A 19329-nucleotide genomic window follows, 5' to 3' on the forward strand; every position below is an offset into this window, starting at 1 on the left:
TACTCACACCACGGAAAAAAGATTTCAACCGCAGAGTGAAGAGTTATATATTCTTAACCACTAGAGTTACATTTCTCCAACAGAACGCGAAAACTTGCTTGTTGATGAAGCTAAGTGATAACTTCACATGTAAAAATGGTAAACATCCGAGTTTGCAACGTGGAACTGGGGAACTTTGGCGTAGAGACCAAATATACAGATGATGTGAAAAACCAATTTGGCATCCTGGATGTTAACAACAATACTCTAAATTGATATGTGCATTAGTTTGATATACAATCGCCCTCCATGATACATTCTTCTGTGCACTTCTTGAAATGTAATTTTCAGCAGCATAAATATGAACACTCCGGTATGTCACGTCATTCCCAGTCCCCAGGGAGAAAAAACACCTCAAAGAACATGTGAAGATATCTCGTGTTATCAAATGAACACTCGCACAACAATTTCACTCCTATGTGCATTTACACGCTTTGCAATCCTCTCTAATGCAATTGCATAAATTACTGACGATTTCAGTGGCTTTTTCTATTGTGTCAGCAGAACTTCACTAGCCATCTAGCCTAAAAGGCATTTCTAAGGTGAAGAAATCTTTGAGATCTCTACCAATAACTTGTGCAGCGCTTGAGGCTTTGAGAAGAAAGGCGAGTGATCAGCGCCTTTTAACCGCAGAACCTGTTCAGGGGGGCTTGCATTTATCATGCTCTCTTGGACTGTGATGGGTATGGCATTGTCTTCTAATGTTTCTATATAAAACCGCCTAACTGATCCATATTTCGAATCAGAAAGTGAAACTTTCTCCAGAACTGGGGCAAATGGAATCGGTCTCATTGAAACAGATGCCAATGCAACATCCTAGATTGGAAAAAGCAAAACATAAGTGAGTGGAACTGATTAGGGAAATGGAGGAACAAGCATACATGCACGCATGCGTAGTCCAAAATGGATAGAAGGACCTCGAACTTTTATTCGTATGTTGCAAAACAAAATTGTGCATACCTTGGAAGGACTTTGGTTGAATAACAAATCCTTCAACATTGATTTATCTAGATCAATAGCAGTTGGAGGCTGATTATTCCCATTTGCATACAAAAATATCTGAGCCTGTCGCATAAGATCATCTGAAGTTGCCTGCAATAACGCTAAGCATTAGTCATTCAATCAATCTATATAAAAACATTCCGGAATTATTATGATAAGCACCCATAAAATCCCATCCCTTAATTCCCTCAGTCTTGGAAATGCAAGGATTAAGGTACCCTTATCAGCTCTACAAATAATTGAGCTGCCCTTTCAATCCCAACAAAGGTTTTTCAACTTCAATTGCATTCTTATAAGGGTCTCTCCATTTGAGTATAAACATCCCGTTGTAAATCTTGACAGGATCAGAGGCAAATACTACTATACTAGCGCAAATTACATAGAACAGAGTAGTCCATAAGAGAGAGTTTGAGAAGCAAATACATCTATAACTACTCCAGGTTTCTAATTCTAGTAATGTTTCATTGCTATTCAATATTTCTCAAAATAGTCAAGGAATAAATAATGAATTCAGTTTTCAAAATGCATTTCATGGATGAAAAAAAAAAAACAAAACAACAAAACAAATTTGAAGAGAAAAAGGCCGAGAGAAAACCTGTTGGGAGAACGTATCAAGGGTGCTCTGTCCATTTTTCAACATTGCAGCAGCAAGAAAAATGGCTTTCGCAACTTTAGATGGAAACAACTCCATTGCATACGATATGCACGCGCCACCAAAATCATGGCCCACCAAGATCACCTGGATAATATAAAAACGAAGTTCAAAACAGAGAGGAAGTTATATACTCAAGAATGACAGTAGCTTCTGTACCAAATATAGCTCATACGTAAACCCAACAAACTTAGGCAGATGATTCTGAAAAGCTACATGCAACAATAAGCTAACAGTTATCTGACCATTATCTGTTGACAAAATATACAGTGTGATGCAGTGACAGATCTGGTAAGTAGGTCTACAAAACAGCAGGACCCCTTTCAAATATAGGTTAGAATTAGATGACCCCTGTGCGTCAGTTTCATCATATCAATTTGTCCCATTATCATTTTTTTTTCTATTTTCTTTTATGTGTGACTCAAGAGCAACCCAAAAGAGAGGATCTCAAATTCATAAACTTGACTCATGATAGGCATGCTTTAATTATCAACAATTTGAGCACATAGTCAAAGATAGCAATGAATATTAAGTAGTACAACATCTTGATTTCACCAAAACTCTCGAGAGGCCATGGTAAGAAAACCAAGCTAAAACAGCAGCACATATAAATATTGAAATGCGATTAGGGACGAGAAAGTTGATCGGAAGACAATTCAATTTACCTTTTTTCCATCAGGAAGCTTTTCAAGAAAATCAGTAAGCGGCTTCACATATTCTGAAAGACTTGCAATGGTGTTTGTATCAGATGAATGAATTCCAGAACCAGTTAAGTCTATGGCATTAACTTTATAACCACTCTCTTCTAGAAGTGCAATGGTTTTATACCAACACCAAGCACCAAACCCGCCTCCATGTACAAGAACAAAGTGGTTGGTCTCAAGATCATCAATCTTTACATCCTATCAAAACACAAACAAAAAAAATATTAGAAGCCAGTTAAACACATTCCTCCAAATGTTAGTGAAACGGACCACAGTTAAACAATCTCAACAGAGGAATTCAACACAACAACAAAAGGTGCATCACCCTGATTGGCAAATCAAATTTATCCTTTTGGATTTCTAATTCTCTTTAATAAGTCCATGTTCATGTTAATAGATATACTCTGTTATAATTTTAAGCCAAATTTATGACTGGACTCTGTCATAGTAACAATAAGCTTAAAACCACCAGTTCCTCACATCAAAATAAAAATCAGCATGCCTTAATAAATGATAAGTAATGCAAAAAAATTTAGTTAAAGCAAAATTCCATTATCCTTTGCATATACAAATGCATACACACAAATCGAGGACTACACAGAAACAGACATCCATGTGTCTGTACACTTGTATGAAGAGATAGCACAATCTAATCACAAATGAAAATTACCGTCCTGGTTATAGATAACTACTCTGAAAGCAAAGTTTCAACCTTTAAGCCATCATTTATTTCTTCCCAACAACAAAAGATCCCAAATTTTTCAAAAACCATAATGACCCAACTACATTACAAACCTCATTAAGAAACTCCATAACCACTCAAAATCACGAAAATGACGTACTACAATACAAACTCATCAATTCCATAATCAAAAGCTACATCCAAAAAAAACCCAAAAATAGAACCCAGGAAAACTACATACACAACGACACAAAATCCAAATGTTAAGTTGGTGTTACCAAAATTAGCCAAAACCCTATAAACCCTCACCTGCGTCACAAGCTGGTGTGGCTGGAGCAGCGGGTCGGTTAGCGACCGAGCCCGAGTGCTGGAGCTACGTGGCAAGACGTTGCTGTTGCCCTTCTTGGAGCTGGAGTTGTTATTATTGGGGTAGCGCAGGGATGTGGAGCGATCAAACGGCATAGAACCGCCGCCGTTTTGCTGGTGCTGCTGGAAGAGGATCGCGGCGGCGAGAGCCTGTTCTTGGAGGAGAGCGTCATCGGGGTTTTGTTTGCGGGAGGATCGGATCCGGGTCCAGCGGGTGCTGGAGTTGGGTACGGGCGGCGGGTTCGGGAGGCGCTTAATGGGCTTTTTCTTGAGGGGGGGTTTGGGGGCGAGGATGGCGCAGAGGTTGCCCATTTGGGTTTAGTGGTGCATGGAGAGAGAGAGAGGGAGTGAAAGATTGAGACTTTGGAGAGAGGAGGGGTAAAAAGTGAAGGTGGTGAAGTGTTGGAGAGGAGAAGAGAGAGAGAGAGAGGTGGTGGCAAGTTGGAGGAGTAGGGTGGAGAAGGTGGAGAAAGAAAAAGAGGGAGGTTTGAGTGAGTTGGGTGAATAGGGGTGTTGAGACTTTGAAAAGTTGAAACTTTGAAACGTATATATAGAGTTAGAGAAGGGTGGTGTGGAAAATGGTAACTACTTTTTCTTTTGGTCAGAAAAATGGTAACTACTATAGGCTTTCTACTTTGGAGTGTGGGTAAACATTCTTTGTTTTTTTATTTTTTTATTAACTCAAAAAAAAAAAAATATCCACACATTTCTAAATATTTTAAACCTAATATATATATCTCTCATATATTTATGTCTATCTTTTTTTTTTGATCGGGTTAGTTGTTAGTAACTCACACACCCATGCAGTGGTATCCCAGCGCCAGGACACCTGCACCGACATATTTATGTCTATCTTAGTCGATTTATCTACCCATATTTTGAATGTTAAAAATTTAGAGTGTGTAATTTGTAGTTTTTAAATATTTTTAAAAACAAAATGAAATTTTGTGTTTGTAACGGGCCGGCCCACAATATGTCGTGCTCGGGCCGTGCCGAGCCCATTACGGGCTCGGGCCGGGCCGGGCCAATGGGCCAATATTCTTAGGCCCAGCCCGACCCGTTATTTTAACATGCTCGGGTCGTGCCGGGCCACTAACGGGCTTGGGCCGTGCCGGGCCGCTTTTAAGCTTGCCGGGCCCGTACCGTGCTCGTGCTTAGTGGCCCGTTTGCCACCTCTAGGTATCAATTACAGAAATCAAAAATAAATTGTGAAGCTAAATCCATCCAAACTAAAATTGAGAAGTAGTTCTTGGTTCACTCACATAATAAATGGGTGGAACAAAATTGCATGCATTTACGACTCAAGAACATGTATTTATAGTTTTTTTTTTTTTTTTCTAATTTCTAGAATAGATGGTTAATTTCAGAACATTTTAGTTTTCATGCAATCCAGATAGTTAACATAATTAACAAATGGTAGAGATTGTAGTTGTCTAACTTGTTTATTGCACTAGAAATCCCCACCCTAAACTCTCCCTAGCTATGAAGTGCCTCACAACTCATTCTAGTTCAAACCCAATAGTAGTAGTACCCATCCTCACCATAACGTGGAAGCCAGTAACTCGAAGCATCATTTTTAAGTTAATTTAAAACTCCAGTTATCTCACTTATCTGTAAAACCCTCTAATTAGTTTCTGGAATATTAAAGAAATGATATAGCTATAGCTCGCTAGTTAAGGAAACGAATCTAGCTAAAAAACAAGGTAATTATTATTGTTTTTCCTAACATAACACCAGTAGTTAACGTTCATGTGGAGAATCAGCAGCCTAGCTATAGACACGTAAATTCCAATTAATGGACTTTGCTATTGGTCTCTCTATTGGTCTCTCTATATTTAGGGCTCTCGCTACTTATACAACTCTGAAGAATAATTGGTACTAAAATTTAAGAGATGGGTACTATGAATAGATAGATATAGATAGCAATACTTATCGACTTAAACCTAATTACTTAAACAGCATGCACGCAGGACGGTGATGTCTTAGGAAAACGACCAGTCTTGGCATTTCCGGTGAGCATTTAACTCCACCTGTCAAGAAAGATCGGTGCTTAATTAATTTTAGTTAGCTGCGAATCTAGCAAGTTCAGTATGCAATGACCAGCAATTCCTTTTATGACAACAGCGATTAAATTAGGTTTCCTATCTATAATATATATGTTGACTTCTGCCAATTATTTCAACATGGATAAGTTAAGGTTTAGGGTTTAGCTAGGGGCTTAGTCGAAACCTTGAAGGCAGGCAGAAGAGACATTACTATCTGCAGGACTAGTCTATGAATAGAACTTACTGTCTTCCTAGCTACGTACTCTACTTTACCACAGATAGCTTGTCAATTAAACTTAGTCACCTGATGAGCAATTGAAAAAGGTATGGTTTTTATGGCAAATATAGATGAATATTGGTAATTAATTATAACGGTCGTATTGACTTCTTGATAACAACTTTTGAGTACCGAGCATGAGAAAAATGACAACAGGAAGGGGGAGGAGAGGGATGGATGGGAAGGATGTTATAAATATACGGTAACTTTCTAGCTAGTCTAGCACAAGAGCAGCAAATTATTAAGACGAACTTTGATTTCTATTCCATAGCTAGCTAGCTAGTAATTTTTTCTTTCTTTCTTTTGGCCAAATTACCTAATCATTTCTAGTGTGTTTAAACGTTACCTAGCTACCACATTTTAGAGTTAGGATGAGGACTTTTTCATCAATCACCTATTAATGTTGAACTTGAATGAGATCTCACATTCGAATCTACTCTCTCTATAACTTATATATAAACGAATAAAAGAGATGGAGTTTTGCATTTCAAACATATTTTTTTGTGTTAATTAATTATATATATTCAATTTCCAGAAATTTATTAACTCGATCATCTCATTTGATAATCATAAAGAAGGAATTGAAGATATTGTATTCTTTTATTGTTGTCAGTTGTTAGATGAGTAGCATCATTGCTTGGTTTGTGATAAATTAAATGAAAGTTGTTCTTTTTGGTCTGATATATAAATGAAGTGGGTTGGATCCTGAATTAATTTGAATATCGTCCTGCAATATGCAATATGCAATCTGCAATCTGCAATCTGCAATACTACAGTACTACTTGTGTTTCTTTTCCTCTCTTTTTTAAGCAAGGAAGGCATGAGGTGGTCGAAAGTATTGATTGCAGATCGATTTCATATATAAATGTCCCAACTGTTTGCATATCTAGCCCTATTCAATTCATCCATCTCTCAGTAGTCAGTACTCGTCCTTGCCAACCCCAGTTGATTCTTTCTTTTATATAGAAATTTAATTACTTTCACTTTGTGAAATATGAAAGCATGGTATGATTGATGGGTAAGCTTGTCCACGATTCATATAAATTCTGGACCACTTCTTCTTCTTTAGTTCTTTTTGATTCCGTTGGGGCTTTTTGCAACTGGAGAGAATGATGCCTTGTGCTTAGCAAAGCATAGTTACTTACTAGCTACCTAGCTAGCTTCACTCGGCAGATCGATGACGAGAATATTTTATATGTATAGGCAGTACTAATCGAGCTAAATCTGGACAATTATATGTTGAAAGGTTAAGCATGAATGATATGATCATGCTATGCATGCATATTATATGCACAGGATCCTAGTAATCTTGAGCACGCTTGAACTTTAAGAGTTTGAGCACGTAACCAATGATGTACTCATGAACATATCATCCTCCAATTCACTTGTGCCTTTTGCTCTTAACTAATTATATCTTGAATACTAAGCATCTGTTTGACCTGTGGTCCAAAATTGCTAGCTACGATCGATCCACCGTCATATTAGAAAAAGTTGGATCACGTTTGCATTTGAGGCATCAATAACAATCATCATTCCAAGTTTGCATCTCAAGAAGTGGGCTAGCAGTGGAAATGTACTTTCACAATCATATCATCCATGATTAAGTTATCTTTCGAGTAGTCAAATTAAGTAGCTAGGCAAGCTCGATCATTCGGTTAGTTTTCTTGTTTTACTATTTGCTATATATCCCTAGCTTGAACCATATAGGATATAGATTGCATAAGCTTGGATCGATGGAGGTAGAGGTCAAATTGGCGTATAGACATAATTCTCAACCGCCTTTTCAATCGGAAGAAATATTATTGGATGATACTATTTCATCTTTTTGTTGTCCTTCAACTTGATTGACCTTTTTTGTCATTGAAAGGCTCTCATTGGTCATGTTTGTTCAAAATTAATGTTTTTCAACCTTCACATGTTAGACACGTGATTTTTGACAACGAAATAGATGAACATTGATGAAATTAAAACTTTTTTTGATGACATGATGAAATTAAAACTTAAAAATATGTATATCTCACATTGGTCGTTTTAAGACAGTAGAGATCAAGTTCAAATTCGAATTCTCATTCCGATCCTTTTTACCTTTCTGCAAAATTTTGCAATTTGACATTTCAAGTTTCATATATAATTTGGGCGTATGTGCCACAGTAAAAAATGGTTAGGTTTTCGATATTCAGATCCAATTTGAACCCGTAGGTTGAATAGTTATTTACTTATTTTATGGTCTTAAGCTACCACTTGACATTTCTAAGTAGCAGTTAGAGTCAATAGTAGTTTTTTTCTTCTTCGAAATACAAAAAAATTACAAAGTAGAACCCCTAACACAACCTAAACCTAAGAATTTAAAAAAGAAAGCATGATTAGTAGACAGAGGAAGAGAGTTGCTCCAAACTTAAGAAGCTTAGAATCTCCTTCTACCTCCAGGTTAAGAAATCCATGAATAACTGCAGCATGCAGATCGACCTGCTCGTAAAGCTAGCGCTTCACTAAGAAGAACATCATTACAACCCATATTGTTTGGAGCTGCTAACACCGGATTACCATTCGTATTTCTAAACAAACCACCACTGCTATTATTATGAAGTACGAAACCATTAAAATTTAATTTGAAAGAACCTCGGTTCGGAGGCTTCCATCTAATAAGATCTTTAGAAGCATGTTTCTGAGGGGGGTTTAGGATTACATCTAGTAAAATCAGTAAACATGGTTAAAGCTGCATAAAATATTTGAATAGGTAAGGACAATTTACCTCTAAAAATAGCATAATTTCTAGCTTTCCACAAACAATAAGCAGTAATAAGAGCAATGAAAAAGGAATCATCTTTGAGAGAAGATAAATGATCCAGCCAGTCAACAAAAACAGTAATGCCAATCCTCAAAAGAGAAAGAAGGAAAACTTCTTTGCCAAACCTGTCTGGTAAAAAGAGCAATGAAAGAAAAGATGATCTAGTGTTTCAATATCAGAGTGACAAAACTGACAAGATCTATCATAATTAGAAAAAAAATCTTATATCTAGCAAGTAACCTTTGCCTGAAGTTATTTTGATTTTGGGAGGAATAATAACTTTCCACATTTTCAACAAAAGCCCAACTTTAGAACGTTGAGAAAGCAAGTGAGAAGCAGAGAGTGGAATGGATAGTAGCTAGAGTCCATAGGACATGGGTGGGCAAACAATTTGACGCAGGGGGACATAATAAAAGAAAAACTTATGTTAAGTGGACCATTCATTCATCAAAATATCTTTTGCCATATGGATCAATACCTTACATGAATATATAAGTAGCTGGGCCGGGTCTGGTTTGATTTTGATTACTAAAAATGTGGTCGTACTCGTCTTTGAAATCTTCTAAGCCTACCGATAAATCCGCCCCCCACATCCTGTTCTGTCTCTCCCTCTCTTTCTCGCTAACTCAAAGAAAGGTCACAAACGTCTGTTTCTTCTTCTTCTGCTTCCTTCATTCTCAGCGAAGCTGGAACTCCAAAGGTCAATACTTTCTATCTCTCTGTCTCCAAAATCTGACAAGGTTTAATGCAATACAACTATTCTGATTCTTCATGCAATACCTTAGATTTTCTCTGTTTCAAATCATTGTTATATTGGTGGGTTCTTGTTTGCTGGGAAAACAAAGCTTGAATCTTTTTACTGTTTTATTGAGAGCCCATCTGGTTAATTTGGTTTGGTGTGATGGGATTCATTTGGAAACTCTATTACTCTGTGGGAAAAAATTTGGCTCTGAAAAGATGGGATTTTGAGTTGCTTAGAGCTGGTAGTTTGAGAAAAGCAGAGAACTTGGACTAGAATGTTTGCTAATTGGACCTAAGTTGAGTTTTTGTAGCTTAAATGTTGACCAGGTAAAGAGTTCAGTTGGAGTAATTGCATGATTTCACCCATTTGTGGGTGTTCGAATTCGACACTAATGTAGTGCTTGTTTCGTTTCTTTTATTTATTTGAGTACTTTTGCATGGTGCATATCATGACTGGTAAAGTAGTGTTTTGAAACAGAAATGAGTTTTTCTTGTCATTTTGGGTAATAGCTCATGTTTGGTCTCTACTGTCGAAAACTTGTTGCAGGCGATTAGGAAGAGGGAATGATAGAGGATGCTCTAAACGATTTGGAAACTGACGTAGTTAGGCAGATAGTAGAAAACGATCGGTCCAAGAAGCTTATAGATTACATATGATTAGGCATACTAGTTCCTTCTCCATGACCAAGGGTGAAGTGCAAGTTAACCTCTTGGCAAATTCAGCACCCCGTCCATCCTTTGTTAAAATTCCAGAGACAGGTATGGACACTGCCAAAAATATTTCGGAGTCAAGTCAAGTGTTGAAAAAGAGAACAAGAAGGAGACATAGGAGGAAACCGAATCTAATGCAAAATACTGGTGTAGTTCATAATTTGCCTCAGGAACATGGGCAGGGTGACACTAAATATATAAAAAGATTGTCAACTTTAAGTTTATCAGATGAAAGAGGTAGCGATGTATTAGTTATTTCATCTGGAGCGGTTAAAACTAATTGTGAAGAGGACATCAGCTCAGGAATTTCACATGGCTCAATTGTGAGAGAACAGTTTAGGTATACAGGGAAAAAACTTCTTATTCTTGACATTAATGGACTTATTGCGGATATAGTCTCTCCTCCTCCAAAGGGATTTGCATCTGACATAAGGATTGCAGGACGAGCAAGTAAGGATCAATTTTGTGATATTGTTTCATTTATAAAGTCTAATGCTTTATGTGTTCTTTGCCTGTAATTGTACTTTTTTTTTTGTTTGTTCAGTTTTCAAGAGGCCATACTATCTTGATTTTCTTAAGTTCTGCTTTGAGCGTTTTGAAGTGGGTGTGTGGTCTTCAAGATCCAAGTAACCTATAGACTGCTCTTTATTTCTTATATGTTGATTTACCATTTGAAGTTTGAAAGAATTGTTTATGTTTTCTCTTCCACCTCCTTTATTTTAATTATATTCTCATTGTGTCAATTGGTTTAAGAATAATTATTGACAGTAATGCCTAATAACTCTTTCAAGGAAAATTGTGGAAAGAGTGGTTGACTATCTAATGGGTGATCTAAAGCACAAGTTGCTGTTTTGTTGGGTAAGCACTTCTATCTGTTCCTTTGTTTTGTGTTTCGTAGATGTATCTGCCTTCAACAAGGCTGGAGTATGTGTGCATCATCTAGCTCCTTGTAGAGTATAAATTGTTACAACATTTTGGAGTCAACCATCTTGCTTGGTCATACCGTTAGTTACTGTCTAACATGAGATCTTCCAATGGACTTAAATTAGAGAATCTTCTAAATAAGGGAAGGCATGTAAGATTTTACCCTTTGTTTTTCATCCTCTGGGTTTATTAGCAAACATGTCCTAATCAGTTTACTATGTCTATGGATTAAATCCTGACAAAAAATTGCCTTCAATTAATGGTCAAATCACCTAGTGAGTGCAGTATGAATATCGCCGAACAACAATCAAAACAAAACAAATATAACTATTAACCAAATTATGTAGTGACTCATAGTAGGAAACACTAAAGATCATGTGCCTTTACTTGTCGGCAATCAGCTTTCTTATACTTTTCTCATGACTGGTGTGTTCTGCCATCATCTTAGGTTCACTGAAAACAGCTCACATATTGAATTCCTTGCAACAAATCTGAAACTCTTGATGGATGATTTTTTAATGGTTTTGCAGGATCTATCCCACTGCACTACAACAGGGTTCAGAACTCTAGAAAATAAGCACAAGACCTTGGTGTTTAAGGATCTGAGGAGAATTTGGGAAGAAGATGACTCTAGTCTTCCATGGGAGAAGGGCGTATATAATGAATCTAATACGTTATTGTTGGATGATTCTCCGTACAAAGCCCTGCTTAATCCTGTAAGATTTCATTTTATCTTCTTGGTTGATTGGGCCTAATATAATCATTAAGTAAATCTTGTTTTTGGATTTATGTTGAACTTTCATGTAATAGGCACATACTGGGGTCTTTCCTTATCCATACACGTTTCATGGAGGGTGCGACAATGCGTTAGGTAATAAGAGATTAATCTTTTCATATATATTTTAGAAAATGAACATGTACTGTATAACTGTACAAGTCTACAGATATGTAGACTTATTAGAATGATTGTTTTGCTTGAAAGTTGAAACACATTCTGAAACCCTGATACGAGATCATATTTAGAATGACTTGGTTCTTGAATTCTGAATGACTATTGTTTGACCTTAATTATTTGTAGTTTTTGGTTAAAGTTTGCAAAGATAACTGACTGCAATATAACAGGTCCTGGAGGTCGTCTTCGGACCTATTTGGAAAAGTTGGCCGCAGCTGAAAATCTACAAGAGTTTGTAGACCAACATCCATTTGGTCAAAGACCTATTACTGAAAGAAGTGCATCTTGGGACTTTTACCTCAGGGTACTCAATACGGTGTATTCCGTAAAAACCAACCAGATAACCTGGAATTCTACTTGTAAGCACTAGGAATGCATTTTGCATCTGTTGTATTTTTGTAGTACTATCCTTCGTGTCTTGGGTGGATCTTTCTCCAATCCAATGAAAGGAGCATTCTCCAAAGCTTTTACCAATACAAGTGGAGCTGGTGATTGACCAAAAGCAGCCACGGGTCATTGAAAAAATTTACCGCATCAAACACTCCAGTGGAAGTATTGATTGTAACAAAACATTAAAATTTACTCTACTTTCTGGTTGTTCCATCTCAGAGAATCCTTTTGTGAACAGTTGATTTCATTTTGTGATCTCAGATGTGTTTGCAGGCTCGTATGTTAGTTGCTGAAGCTGTTGTTTTTCTTCATCTTGGCCTCTTGGGCTCAATCTGTGTGGGTAGACTTATTCTTTGGGCTCAGTGTGTGTGGTTAGATATATTCTTGGGCTCAAGCTATATGGTTCGTGAGAACCGACCAGATTTGCACTTTCCGTTTCACTATAGTTTCGGTGAGCCCTTCATCTACGAAAAATTCTGGTATTTGCCGATATGGATACGCAAAAATTAGTTTGGAAAATATTTTGGACATTGCTTATATGTCAGAAAAGTTAGATTACGGAAATGTTGTAGTTTTCGAAGAACTTTAACCCTTTGGTGCTGAGAAATAAGTGATTCCCAACTACCACGAGCAATTTCCAAGAAGGTGATGGAGATATAACATGGAATGATGGATCTCAGTCCTTGAGGGCCATTGATGGATTATTCGCATGCAATGTGTAAACAGCAGCCGGCTGTACACTGGAGTGTCATTGTCTGCTCCAATTGTTCATTGAAACTGGCATAGTACTATGCCAATGTGTTTTCTTCACCCCTACCTAAACTTTTTGACAAAAGCTCTCTGCCCGGTGGTGCTGACCACAACTTGTGCCCAACACTCATGACTTTGTGATGCCATGCCTGTTCCTCTTCCTCACAATATTACTGGGATATGGTGTTGACACTTGACCCTTCGACCATTATATGGTCCAGTGCCCATTCCTCTTCCACGTAATTCATAAATCCCATGATTCCCAGACTTCTTCTCCAAACTTATCTAAAGGATAAACTGCAAATAGGATTTCAAGGAAATGCATCAAATATTGCTCTAAATTCTAAAATAATCAATTTTAGACTCTCGTTACATATTTTGAGATGGTGTTTGATTAAAAAAAACATCAGCCGTTGAATCTGATTCAGTTTGATTGTAGAAGTCTAGACTTAAAAAATTCTCGTTTAACACTAATGTTTTGAGATAAAGTTTTAAGTAAAAGATGTATGACCGTTGAATATTAGTGTCATTTCCGTAAGTTATATGATTTTCGAAGAAATCTAAACATATCGATGTACTGTGAATTGTAGAGCAATTATTGTACAAAAGATCATACATAACGTACTGTGAAATTGGAACCCAATTTCAAAGGTACTGACATGATGGTTCACAAAATCGTTATGGAACCCTCTGAGAGATCATATGATGACAAACAGGGACAGAAAACAACATATGGGTCCATGCAAACCCACCCAAAAGACAGAGAAACAAGACGAGGTTGGGGCTGCAATGGCAAATTGCAGAGATTAGAAGGTGGTCCATGAAAACCTAAGCATCTTCCTCAGAAGCTTGTGTGCAAATTTTTCATTGCCACTAATTGTTTAAAGAGTTTGAACCAGTTAGAAATCGTCAAATGTTGAAATGGAGCTGGAACTGGAAGAGGGTTATAATCAAACTTGTATCAGAAGTGGCATGTGATACAGTCGACTTCTAGATCCCAATTACCTGGCAAACTCGTTGGATGTTTTTGTTCTTGACTTTTTGCCATGGCCATGCAAGTGCCAATTTTATAAACAACCAAGTAATCTTAGTACACGTGACACCTGTTTAGGCTTAATTACAATGTTGCTCCAAATGCTTAAGCCAGCCAAAACAGTTCGGATAATTAGAACCGATGTTGGTAGCGCTCGATCGAAAATTCGAAATAGTTGAAAGTACTTTGCCAGGCGAATTCTACAGTATGTTGTTTTTGGTGTGTGCGCTCTCTTAATTTTCACGGTTAATCAATTATCATAATATAGAAGGTTTACTTCTGGCGCTCAAAGGGTGCAAAACATAGTACTGGCTGAAAACACGTACTATAAATAATCTCTTACGTGGTGTATTAGAGCAGTTCTTATTGCAGTAATTAAGTATTAGTACATGAAACATATCATTTATATGCAAGTGCTTTTAAACAAAAGCGGTTCAAGTTAAAGCATCAAAATATAACGCTATACATATGAATATCGTCAATATGTCGATAGATCTAATGGTAAAACACTCCTTAAGAAGAGTTCAACTTTTGTCATCCCTTAAACTAATTAGGATGTGAATATTACTCGCTTAGTTAAACTACTTCATATGGACATGGAGAGTTAGTTAACAGAGTTTTCAGATTGAGGCTCTTTGGTTTAGTTTTCTTACACCCCAAGTTTAGATCTGCATGTGAGATGTCAAGGCTCTCATTTCCACACTGTATTAGGGATAAGGTGCATATGGTACATTGACTTGGATTAGCCATAATATTGAAATAAACCCTCTAACGTGGAACTATCTTGTATTCATATACTGTTACACACCTTGTTTAATGGTCACATTTTGGGTCCTCCATGAAATTCCTCAGAATGTGAAGAGGAGCCTACTCCACAAGGCTACAACCTGTTTAAATATCCATATCTCTCTGTGATTCTGTGCATGTATAGTAGTTTATTTGTACATTTGTATAAAATTATTGGGATATTATTATCCCCCTTTTGTTGACTTTGCAAAACTCTTAATCCTCTTGTACGTATGATTCATCAATGAAAAACTATTACTTGTGCATGCGGTGATTGGCAAAACAAAATTTTGTTTATATATTGTATTCTCTTACTTAAATATTATATAATAACTAAAAATTAACTTTAAATTCATTATAAGAACGTTCAATTTTTTTTTATCAAATAAATTTATATAAAACAACTAGTCTATTATGATTCAAACTCACGACCTTCAACTTATAAATAAGAGACTTATGTCACTAGATCAAATGGTATTGAAAGTTGAATTTTAATTTTTATCACTATATATATATTTATATATGTCTTATTTTTTTTGTTAAATCCCGACCGCACGAGAAAAATTTATTGAAAAGAAAATAATATAAACTTTATCATCACATATTTTATTTCAATACATTACACTCGATATTTTGAAGAAAATAATATAAGGACTGTAATACCAGATATAAAAAGGTACGATAAGTTTTGGAAGTAGGGTTATGAATATGGTGGGGAATTTTGTGGGCTTGTATATGGAGATATCATGTGGCAATCATGGTGGTGGTGCTTCTTCTTGGAACCTAGTTTAGGATTGTGATGGAGATGCTTAGGTGGTCCCCAACAATTGAAGCTAAGCTAAAAAGCTAATGACAATCCTCATGTGGTGCTCACTTTTTTGCATGTGCCCTGCACCCCACTCCCCTTGTTCAATTCCAATTATCAATCCATTCTTTAGCAGACTATCACAATCACACCCTCTTTTCATATGATCGGAGATTGCATCATCCAGACGAAATATACATTTAAATTAATAGATAGAGATCCATATATAATTAATTTTAAACACAAATTTAAAAATGCTAGCTCACATTCCCAAGCAAAACTAGCTACGAACCTCATTTCCCGAAGTACCAAACTTAAACAATTACTGCTTCACATTTTATTCTCTATGAGTAGTTTCCATTTGAACATGATCGATGAATCTCTGAGTAAATGCATGATATGGTTTAGGATCTTCAGATTCCTTCACGTACTCTTCCTTTGGAGCTAGTTAATATACTTAAAAATGGATACAAATACAATTCATCTTTCATTTATAATCACTCGGATTTATATGTGTGCAGTGTGGTTGTGTATTATTTTTCTTAGATTACAAGAATAGTAATATTCTCTGGGCAAATTGCAATTAAAAGGTCTATGCTTATACATGAAGGTGTCTGAAAAAGGATGAATTGCTTCCACAAGGCTCTTTCCATAAACATTATAGAATGCAGATAATAATATAGCGGGATCATTTCTCACTTTGCACCCTACTTTGCACGTAACAATATCATGTTGAATATGAATGACTGAATTCAGAGATACGTCTTAAAATGGATAAAGTAGTTCTTTTTTGTCCGAGACTCCAAAAGGATGAGAAGCATAAAAGGGGATTGATAGAGAGACGTGCATTTTATACCCCAAAAGGTTTTTTTTTTTTTTTTCTGGTCTGATACCCCAAAAGGTTAGCTAGGTCTCTGCATATTAGATCCTATATGTGAGTATCATGCATTAGGATTTAGGAAGGAAGGAACAAAAGGAGGATGCCTTGTAAAATAGTGAACAATTATAAATTAAATTAAAGGGCTAAATACAAATTACTACCCTGTGGTTTAGGTCCAAAATCAATTCAGTCCCTGAACTTCTAATTTCATCAAAAACACCCCTGCACTTTCAATTTTGATCTAATAGGTCCAATTTGTTAGTTTTCCGACAATTGAGTTATTTAACTTGTTAATGTGGCTCATATATAGCCTATGTTTTATGATGTGGTGTCGAGGTGGTCTGCATAGTCAATTTAGGAGTGAGTCCTACTATTAAAAATAATTAGTTTTTCAACAAATAATCCAACTATAACTTGAACCCATAACAGAATATTAACGAATTGGACCTATTAGATCAAAATTGAAAATGCAGGGGTGTTTTTGATGAAATTAGAAGTCCAGGGACTGAATTGATTTTGGACCTAAACCACAGGGTACTAACTAGTATTTAGCCCTAAATTAAACGAGCAGAATTTTGATCATGTTCCTATTGTATTGCATGTATTTGATGTTTTCATCCAAGCAAACGGTTGAAAAATCTAAAACGTTTCAAATTATGATAATCTTGAAGATGAGAATGTATATACATATATTTTTTGTGTTTTGATTTCGACAAAACTCTAAACTCAATTGTTGATAATTTGCCAGTATTTAGTGGGTCAATAATAGGTTTAGATCTATTATAGTTGAAGCAAATCACGTGCACCAAATGGAGACTATATATCATGATGAATGCGACTTAAGTTAAAATGATTAATCACCATCAGGTTTAGGTTTGAGAATGAGTTTTGTCTTAAACAATGATCTAAATCTCGTAACTTCACAATCTGAGCCATTAAATGACAGAGCAACCACAATGTCGATCATATCGTGATAGCATTTATAAGGATAGTGTCATTAACCACTCATTGTCTTCCTGGAGATCGACCAAAACAAAACCTATAAACTATCCTTGAATAGCTATAATATTATGATCAGGACCACCCCAGTTATAATTATTTGATTTGTACTACATATATGGAGAGAGCAGGTTTTCAGTCTCTTGTCAATTCTTAGTACGCATTCTTCCTTCACTAAGGGTTTAACTTTTTTGGGTATTAGATAATTACTTATCGAAGAAATATTAATCCTAGATGCTCAAACACTAGCTAGGTCTTGGACTCTGGAGTACTACATATATATATCAATCTTTCTTAGTATATGGAGCTAGTTACTATATATGAACGTTGAGGAAAGGTACTGCTCATGACTCATGAGTGATACAATTCGAATATTGATTATGAATGTGTGCAAATTTATAGAACAGATCCGATGGCTTTATAATGATTGTATTCGCTTCAGAATGGCAAAGAGACAGCAGAACCGTAGCTAGCTGTCTTTTCTGATCAAGGTACTGTACTAGAGGCAATAATAATCGATTAGGCAAACATTAATTTCATGCATCGATGAACAATATTTATTGCAGAGCACATTTGTTAAGATAAGGTTGTATTCATATATGCAGTAGTATAGTAGACGCATTAGCAATTAGTGATCGATTGCATATTACGTTTTCTCTTTTGGAATTTTTCATTTTCATTGACGAATGAGTTGCGCAAAAAAACATACCGGCCTATTAATATAAAGCAAAGCCACATTTATGGATCCAATACATAGTCTATGTATATAAGACAATCTAACCGACGAAGTTTTGTAACAGACCATCTGCAGAAAGCTTCAAAGGGGACGATCTCATTGTTTAAAAAGGGTTCTGTAAACCTGTGGCTTTATCTACGGCGATTTGGGAAACGTATTGTCATGGTCCATATAGGATTTGCATGATCTTAACAGAAAAATGAAAATCTCTATATGATCGATCAGCTGCTTACACGTACAAAAGTGATTAAGGGCCATATAGGGTTCTGATTTGCAGCACTGGCAAAGTGATATATTGCCAGCAAGTTAAAAAGATTCGACTTTGACCAACACAGAGATTCAGAGATATAGGTCAGGAAAGAGAGTTAACCACCGGCGTGTACTGAAGATGCTCCGGTATTATCTCCTAAAAAAAAAAAAAACTCACTTCAACCGTATATAGTACATGACAAGAATATGACCAATTCCCCATCTTTTAAAAGTCATACCATATGAATTTCAAAGATATGATTCCTGTGAATGACTGTTAAACTCTTTATTTATCAAGAGAGGTCATATTCTTTTTACGAAAATTTCCTACTGTCCTCATCCATTTCTTCAATTATATGATTAAAATGGTGATGACTATGATTATTGTTTCAGCTTGTATTTGTTCATCATATATTCTACAAATTTTAGATGACTGAATGATTTCCAACTTTCCACATAAAAAGTATTAAAGGATGTAAAAGAGCTAGGTGTAAAGCATGTAAATTGTTACCAACCCAAAAGATTCCAAGTTTGAAATAGTGTTGATTTCTCCTATTAATTCCAAAACCTATATGCTGACTTTCAGAGGCATCAGAGCATCAAAAAAGACTTTCCCAACCAGAAGAAGAGGATCTAGGGGAGGGTAGATAGGTAACTTTGGCTGTAGGGAATGGTTGGAAAATGGCTTTAGACTTGTGCAGGCTTTCCAGTCCATATATCCACTTAGTCATTTCTTCTTCCTTGCTTATACCCTGTTGAGTCCTGACATAGCCACATGCCCATGTAGAGGCTCCAGACCCACTGACCCACCCATAATT

General features: G+C 36.2%; 2 protein-coding genes across 2 annotated transcripts; one reads left to right on the forward strand and one right to left on the reverse strand.

Annotated features, from left to right (window-relative positions):
- Window positions 1-232: 232 nt before the first annotated feature.
- Window positions 233-3971, reverse strand: LOC133726278 (putative methylesterase 11, chloroplastic). Its single transcript, XM_062153788.1, has 5 exons — window positions 3389-3971; window positions 2359-2595; window positions 1637-1780; window positions 1000-1131; window positions 233-855 (listed from the first exon to the last, which is right to left on the reverse strand). The coding sequence occupies exons 1-5, from the start codon at window positions 3755-3757 to the stop codon at window positions 577-579; spliced, it is 1161 nt and encodes a 386-aa protein (XP_062009772.1). The 5' UTR covers window positions 3758-3971; the 3' UTR covers window positions 233-576.
- A 5121-nt stretch (window positions 3972-9092) lies between these two features.
- LOC133726279 (uncharacterized) lies at window positions 9093-12533 on the forward strand. The gene is made up of 7 exons (XM_062153789.1): window positions 9093-9255; window positions 9844-10457; window positions 10552-10633; window positions 10799-10865; window positions 11462-11647; window positions 11742-11802; window positions 12054-12533. The coding sequence occupies exons 2-7, from the start codon at window positions 9950-9952 to the stop codon at window positions 12251-12253; spliced, it is 1104 nt and encodes a 367-aa protein (XP_062009773.1). The 5' UTR covers window positions 9093-9255; window positions 9844-9949; the 3' UTR covers window positions 12254-12533.
- The last annotated feature ends 6796 nt before the right edge of the window (window positions 12534-19329 follow it).

This window comes from Rosa rugosa, chromosome 1 (assembly GCF_958449725.1).
Source record: "Rosa rugosa chromosome 1, drRosRugo1.1, whole genome shotgun sequence".
Taxonomy (NCBI): Eukaryota; Viridiplantae; Streptophyta; class Magnoliopsida; order Rosales; family Rosaceae; genus Rosa; species Rosa rugosa.

What these genes read in the sequence shown, in the direction of transcription:
- LOC133726278 (XM_062153788.1), bottom strand. Translation starts at nt 3,757, where the DNA reads ATGGGCAACCTCTGCGCCATCCTCGCCCCCAAACCCCCCCTCAAGAAA. An exon ending in AGCTTCCTGATGGAAAAAAG is followed by an intron (nt 1,781 to 2,358) that starts GTAAATTGAATT and finishes TATATTATCCAG; the next exon opens with GTGATCTTGGTGGGCCATGA. An exon ending in TTGATACGTTCTCCCAACAG is followed by an intron (nt 1,132 to 1,636) that starts GTTTTCTCTCGG and finishes GCGTTATTGCAG; the next exon opens with GCAACTTCAGATGATCTTAT.
- LOC133726279 (XM_062153789.1), top strand. Translation starts at nt 9,950, where the DNA reads ATGATTAGGCATACTAGTTCCTTCTCCATGACCAAGGGTGAAGTGCAA. An exon ending in ACAAGTTGCTGTTTTGTTGG is followed by an intron (nt 10,866 to 11,461) that starts GTAAGCACTTCT and finishes ATGGTTTTGCAG; the next exon opens with GATCTATCCCACTGCACTAC. An exon ending in ACAAAGCCCTGCTTAATCCT is followed by an intron (nt 11,648 to 11,741) that starts GTAAGATTTCAT and finishes TTCATGTAATAG; the next exon opens with GCACATACTGGGGTCTTTCC.